The sequence below is a fragment of the Linderina pennispora genome (genome assembly GCF_002104995.1).
Source record: "Linderina pennispora strain ATCC 12442 chromosome Unknown DL89scaffold_215, whole genome shotgun sequence".
Classification (NCBI taxonomy): domain Eukaryota; kingdom Fungi; phylum Kickxellomycota; class Kickxellomycetes; order Kickxellales; family Kickxellaceae; genus Linderina; species Linderina pennispora.
The window spans coordinates 2,221-9,892 of NW_024468463.1; the positions used below are offsets into that span (position 1 = coordinate 2,221).

Below are 7,672 nucleotides of genomic sequence, written 5' to 3' on the forward strand. Positions count from 1 at the left end.
TTACGATTCACTTGTAGTTTGAGAAATGTTGATATTGGAGATGAAAGGAAGAAAAGATAATTACACGGATATTTTTGCTCACGAGCAGTTGGGGTAGGCTTGGGCGTTGGTGGGAGTCTGGGCAAGCTTGACCTCGGCATTGCGGCGGCGCGTCAGGCCAGACAGAACACGGCCACCAGCCTTGTTCCACTTGGGCAGCTCGCCGGCAATGACTGTGTTCGGGTTCTCGCCAGCGTTCAGACGCTTGACCAGGTTTGATGACTTGGCTCCGCCGCAGCCAACGTTGAACACCCACGACACCAGCGCACCCCACTGGTTCTGGTTGAGCTTGACCTTGCCGTTCAGGTAGTTGCCCAGGCAGGTGTACTTGGGTATATCGGTCTTGAGCAGAGCCTCAGCGGTGGCCTGGGTCAGCGGGAACTTGTACTTGACCTCCTTGCAGCCCTTGGTCTGGCACAGGTGGCCGTAGCCGACGGTGGGCAGACCGATGGGATCGGGAGCCGGGCTCTTGACGAAACCTTCGAACTCCTTGATCATGTTGAGCGCAGCAGCGTTGACGCTCTTGCAGTATCCGCTCGAGGAACCGCCGCCAGTAGAGCCACCGCCGCCGGTGGATCCGCCACCAGTGGAATCGCACTTCGTGGTGACGTAGCCGCTGCTGCCAGTCTTGACATAGTAGTCGGCGACATAACAGCCGTGCTGGGTCTTGTCCCAGAGGGAGTCGCCCTTGATGGTCTCGCCAGAAGTCTGGCACGAGAGAGTGACGTCGTCGCTGCTGCTGTATGAACGGACGACACCGTAGCTGGTACCGGGTCCAGAGCGGCAGTTGACACCGTCGCTCTTGATGGCGTAACCAGAAGCGAGCTGCGAAGTGGCAGCAAGAGCGAGAGCGGTGGCTGTGAAGAGCTTCATATTTTCGATGTTTTGGGTGTAGTTGGAGAAGGAGTGGAAAGTGTTGTTGTTGTTGTTGTTGATGGGTCGATGGAAGCTGGCTGCAACATATCCCTTATATATGCAAGAAATTTCGAGATTCAAATATGAAGTGCGCAGTCCTGGTTTTACTTGTGTGGCAGAATGTCCTAAAATTAGCAGATGGGTGTACATGCCATCTGTTTACGGTTTGACATGTGTTGCTGAAAGGTGTAGCCACCATAGAGCAGGAATCAATGCACCACATGTACTGCTGGTGCTAAAAATAAACGACGGTCTAGCAACCTTTGATAACCTGCTTACAACAGCCAGAACTTGTTCAAGGAACTGCCTGCTTGAGCGAGTATCTAAAAATAAATTGGCAAGCACAAATCACATAGAGCAAATTCCAGGCAAATCTCATGTAAGCGTGCATGGTTATGCAGACACATACCATCTAAAAATAGATTCATCGCTTGGGTATTGGTGTTGTGGGGATGCTGAGCAGTTTGTATATAAGCATGCATGGATATGCTGGGTTGCATGACCTAAAAATATATCAGGAGTCGGTTGAAGTCTTCAATATCTTGACAAACAATTCTGGTACGCGTTAGCGCATTTGCCAAAAATAGATGCATTCCAATCTCTCTTGAAACTGCACTACCGTCGTAGTATTCTTATTAGCATTAATCTAGAAAATGCTGATAGAGAGATTTCTAGAATAAAGTTGCATATTGACAACAACAGATGCGTTATGTGTGCTTGGCCGCTAAACATGCTATTGCTACTTACAAGAATTTCACTAAAAATAGTTTCGTCAAGTGTAGGTTGGAGATTTGTATATAAACCCGCTGGATGTCCTGTTCAAACCCCATTTAAACCATATCACAACCAAAAAAAACCACAATTACATACTCTTAAAAATGAAATTCGTCGCAATTGCCGCACTTCTACTCGCTACTACTTCCCAGCTCATCTGCGGCTACGCCATCAAGGGCGACACGGTCAACTGCCGCTCGGGTCCGGGAACCTCAAGCAATGTCGTGCGCACATACAAGAAGGGAGCTCAAGTGACGCTCTCGTGCCAGACGCCAGGCACAAAGGTCAACGGCAACGACCTCTGGGACAAGACGCAGCACGGCTGCTACGTGAGCGACTACTACGTCGACACGGGCAACGGTTATGTGGCCAAGAAGTGTCCTGCGCCCAGCAAGCCAAAGCCGGACGACAAGCCGAGCACTGGCGGCGCGGGCCCGATGAAGGACGATTACCCGTACAAGGGAAGGTGCGACATCGTCGACAAGTGGCGGTACTATTCATGCCAGTGTGTCAGCTTTGTCGCCTGGCGCATCAACTCGCGCCTGGGCATCAACTTCCACAACCGCTACAAGGGCAAGGCATGGGGTAACGCCAACCAGTGGGACGACGCGGCGCGTGCCTCCGGCGTCACTGTGAACAACACGCCGAAGCCGGGAGCTGTGGGCCAGACGGACAGCGGCAGCAGGTACGGGCATGTGGTGTGGGTGGCCAAGGTCTCGGGCAACAGCGTCACGATTGAGGAGTACAACTACAAGCGCCACCAGTACGGCACGCGGACTGTTCCCAAGGGCTCTTTCAAGTACATCCACCTCAAGAAGTGAGCGAGAAAGTGACAAATTAATATCGTATGTAACATATTCCAACAAAGCGAAATACCAAATTGGCTCTAAGCAGAACGCATTGGTATGCGGATGAATGTAGCATGTCACAGCGCTCGAGACCTGTGGCCCTGGCAATATAGACTGGCTGTGTCAGTAGGGGTAAGCAAGAAGAGTTGTATATGAAACTTCTGTGTTGGACGCAGTGAGTGCCGCTAGGTTCACTTGCACAGAGCCGGATCGGTGTGGTTGGATGGTAAGCATCTGTGCTGCGAAGAAATCGTAGCTGATGTGCTGCATCGCTGCCCGCTTCCAGCGAGATGGCTGACAAAGCCAGAATACAAGTGATCAGATTTAATCTGTTTTGAATCAATGCACTCGAGCAAAGGGTCTTGGTCAGAAATTGCCGCTCCCGTGGATCACCATCTAGAGCGTGCACTCGTGCGACAGCGCTCTTCACCTTTCTCAGTCTCAGACCATCCATTTTTTTTTTTGATCCACTTATACGCACTTTCCGCTTTAGAATGTCTTCTGCTGCTGAACCCATTTCGACGCTTGTTGAGCGCTGGCTGTCTCAGGACAAGGTAAGGAACTCCAGGATACACCCTGCACCTCGCCGATTCTCGTGCCTAATACGACCTCTTTCTACGCTTAGGATCCAAAGACGCGTGCCCAGATCCAGGCGCTCGCCGATGCCAACGACACGGAGGCCCTGGAGGCCCTGCTGCGTCACCCGATCGAGTTCGGCACAGCCGGTCTGCGCGCACGCATGGAGGCGGGGTACTCGCGGCTGAACCAGCTGACAGTGATCACGGCCTCACAGGGCCTGGCGGCATATGTGGCCGAGAACGTCCCTGGAGCGTGTGAGCGCGGCGTGGTGGTGGGCCACGACCACCGGTACAACTCGGACGTGTTTGCGCGGCTCACGGTGCGTGCGTTCCTGGATGCTGGCTACCGCGTGTATTTCTACCCGGGCATCGGTCTGACGCCCGAGGTGCCGTTTGCGGTGAAGTTCCTGAAGGCCGCATGTGGAGTCATGGTGACGGCGTCGCACAACCCCAAGGACGACAACGGTTACAAGGTGTACTGGGAGAACGGAGCCCAGATCAAGCCGCCCCTGGACGTCGGCATCGCCCGCAGCATCCAGCAACACAGCGAGCCGCGCAACTGGAGTGTCGAGGGAGTCGAGAATGACCCAAAGGTCGACGACGTCACAGAGCGCATGATGAACGAGTACTTTAAGGCCGCTGAACACCTTGTTGCGGACCGTGCGGCTAACGCAGCCACAGAACTGCGGTATGTGTATACAGCCATGCATGGTGTCGGTGCGCCGTTTGCTGCACGTATCCTGGACACCTTTGGCCTGCCGCCGTACGTTGCGGTGCCGGAGCAGATCGCTGCTGACCCGGACTTCCCAACTGTGTCGTTCCCGAACCCCGAAGAGAAGGGCGCGCTGGACATGGCCAAGGCCTTGGCTGACACGCAGGGCATTGAGCTGGTAGTGGCCAACGATCCCGATGCCGACCGGTTCGCGGCTGCGGAGAAGCAGGCCGACGGCACTTGGCACTCGTTCACTGGCGACCAGCTCGGGTCTATTTTTGCCGCTGCTGTGCTAGAGATGGCACGTGCTGACCAAGTGCCGACCGAGAAGCTGGCCATGGTCAACAGCACAGTGTCATCGCGCATGCTCGAGGTCATGGCGGCCAAAGAGGGGTTCAAGTACGCCGACACGCTGACTGGCTTCAAGTGGATGGCCAACGAGCTCGCGGCGCTGCAAAAGGACGGGTACTTCGTGGGTTTCGGGTACGAAGAGGCCATTGGCTACATGATCCACGACCAGGTGCTGGACAAGGACGGTGTGACGGCCATGGGAGTGTTCGTGCAGCTGGCAGCGCGCCTGCACAAGCAGGGCCGCCGTGTCCACGACTACCTGGAGGACCAGTATGCCAAGTACGGCTTCTTTGTGTCGGGCAATTCGTATGTCATCAGCAACGATCCAAAGAAGACCACTGAGATCTTTTCGCGCATCCGCTTTGGCCCAACCCAGCCCGAATCCGGCGATGTCGAGCGCACCGAGCTTGCCCGCGCTACCGATGTCCTGCGGTACCCAAAGTCCATCGGTGGCTTCCCAGTCAGCTATATCCGCGATCTGACTGTTGGATTTGAGATGCGCGACGTCGACACCCAGGACGTCAAAATCAGTGTTGCCGAGGACCAGTTCGTCCCGACCTTCCCTGTCGACCACGGCGCCCATATGATCACCTTCGAGACCCGTAATGGCGGCCGCCTCACCATGCGCACGTCCGGCACTGAGCCCAAGCTCAAGTACTACCTGGAGGTCCGCAGCCCATCCAACGACCGCGCTGCCGCTGCACGCGACCTCGACGTCATGTCAACTGCCGTCTTGGAGGAATTGATCCAGGCCAGCAAGAACGGCCTGCTTTAGTCTAGATAGTTGAACAACGCGCTTTTATTTTCCTATAAACTTAGTACAAAATCAACTGCACTGCCATCACAATACATGCCAGCGACACGTACGGACTGAGGCGCTCGCCTACAAAATATAAGGGAAAAAGGGAGTCAGTCTTACGATGCCTGCCTGCCACAAGCCTGGAGCGTGTTTTGCTGTTAAATGCCTTACCTATCCGCGCCGCCTTCCACAGCAGCCCTGTGAATCCCTTCTTGTTGCGGTCGATCAGCGCCGGTGCCTGCGCCCGGAGGTATGTGCATGTGCAGATTGTCAGCAGAATCACCAGCAGCAGCGACTGGAACTTGAACAGCGCTGACTACAAGGTTTACAAAGGTCTATCAGTATCACCCTCCAATTGCCTGACCGCTGCCTTTGTCCCCAGTGCATTCCGCCATAATGTGCCGTACCATCGTCTAGGTTTTGTGTGTGCGAAGAGTAGCAAGAAAATTCGGGACCTGAAAGAGCTGAGAAGCACAACTGGCACAGCATCTTGCTCACACCAGCTTTTTTTTTTTTGGCTGCTCGACATGGTCCATTGCCATTGGTCGGTCGTACAATCCACGTGCTTGCGCCTGGGATACCTCCTGGTTGTGGGTTTGGGTCCGCCAGCGACGGCCTGGATGAAAATCGTTGATGCCGACCTCACCCAGACACGGTGGTCTCTTCCGGTTTGCATATCAACTGCTGCACTCCAGGTGCATAAGAATTCTCATTAACTCTCACACTGCAGAAAGGACAACCTCGAACCTCCATTGAGGTTCTAATTTGATGCTCCCCAAGCAATTAATGCAAGGTCCTTATATGCCTATGGGCATGCGGTGTACCTTGGCCAATATGTACTTTTTGGGAACACAGCCAATGGAATCCGCAGATGCCAATTTATTTTTGAATCATAGCAAATATAACCAAAAGCAGCCGAGTTATATGCCCACGTAGTCGAGCGATTCCGTTCCGCTGTATCCGAGATTTTGCTGTGCCACCTTTTCTCACTAGGCATGATTCGGGATTTCAGAAGAAAACAAGCACTCTTGCACGCCAGCCTTCGCAAAAAACATTCTGACCTTTCGAGGCCGACTTTACTGAACCCCACATGCCAGTGCGGTGCTGTGGTTGGCAGGCTGCTGAACAGACCTGTGGCTGTATGTGCCTGGCGTGGTTGTCCAGCACATATAAAAACAAGGGTGTCTTCCCCTGTCTGTGCTTTTGCGGTATTCTCCATTCCTATTCAGCTACAACAATCACTTTATCTCCCCTCTTTTTAACCATAGCCCTCTTTTTTAGTCTGACACCTTCGTCGCTCCGACTCGTATACTTTGAACCATGTGCTATCGCTGCGCGAACTGCGGATCCTGCTTTGACCTGCGCACTGAACTACGCAACCACTTCCGGGACTGCGAGAGCTAAGTACCTCGCTATCTGCTTCCTACACTGCGTCTTATCAGCACTCTCCGTTTCCCCTACACCCACCCTCGCCCCTAAAAAAGACTAGCCCCTCCGTAAATAGCTTCTCCTGCTTGACTCAAAAGTCTTCACATAACCCCGCCAACAAAATAAAAACCTGCCTATTCAACATCCCTACTACTATGCGATGCACTTTGGACGCATGCTCCAGGGCATGATCTCGGAATGAAGGACCCGTCAGGAGGCAGACGCTGTGTGTCAGCTGAGACGGAGCCTGTGCAGGTTGAACTGCCGGGCTTCGGCTCCTCCAACCCGCTCAGCTGACCTATGCACGCACGCCTTTTTAGGCTGCAGTTTGTCGTGAATAGTGCAATGTGACTCTTTGTCTCTTACACTCGAATTACTAGTATTTGGATGGCTATTATTTGAGCTTGGCATATGTGCCTGGCACCCGTAGAGAGCTAAAAGGCACCACTTCCTTGATTCATCTCCGCACTGCTTCTAGCAAGTGATGCTGATCAGGCACAACCCATTAGCTCTTTGCGCAAATGTGCTCATAATCGGATTGCCTCCTTCTTTAAACGGTCAGCGCTATAAACTTCCATATTTTGCACAAAGGGACCACAAAGAAAGAATCATGAGCCTTGATGGCCATTTATTCCTAATTGCGTGCTGCATCTAGCAGCTCTTCTAAAAGCTGGCCCCTTGTTGCTGAGCAGCTATATGTGGGTTGTGATAGACCGATTTCTTTTGCATATCCTCCTTTTGTCTTTGCAGACATGCACTCTCTTGTTCTTTATGCGTGCAAGAATTTTAAGCCCCTTCATTGATGGAGCAGCGGCATGGCTACCCCCATCAGCACGGTCTTTCAGGACAAGGTTAACTCTTTGCTATTCGTTTCCTGTTGGAAAAGATACATTGATTTCCTCCGATTGATTCAGCTCGTTATTGAATGATACCAATACCCTGTCCACAGGGTTCCCAAGCGCTTGTGCTCTAGATTTTATACTCGGTTCCAAGGAACAACGGCATAGCACAACTTAAACAGATATACTATGTAGCAACACAGCAGAAAAGCAGGATGCACGGCATTGTTGCGCACTAGTTGGTATAGAGCTTGGTCTACCATCGCTATCAATGAACCAATGTCTGGAGCAAATCTCTCATTTGCATATCAGTAGTTCGTCCTTGGGTTTTGAAAATAAAATATATACATCTACATGGTGTCCATGATCTAATACAATATATCAACAGC

The 7,672-nt window shown here is 52.6% G+C and overlaps 1 protein-coding gene across 1 annotated transcript; it reads left to right on the forward strand.

Annotated features, from left to right (window-relative positions):
• Nucleotides 1–5,933: 5,933 nt before the first annotated feature.
• On the forward strand, nt 5,934–6,624 carry DL89DRAFT_96521 (uncharacterized protein). Its single transcript, XM_040892296.1, has one exon. The coding sequence runs from the start codon at nt 6,107–6,109 to the stop codon at nt 6,503–6,505; it is 399 nt and encodes a 132-aa protein (XP_040738921.1). The 5' UTR covers nt 5,934–6,106; the 3' UTR covers nt 6,506–6,624.
• Nucleotides 6,625–7,672: the final 1,048 nt, after the last annotated feature.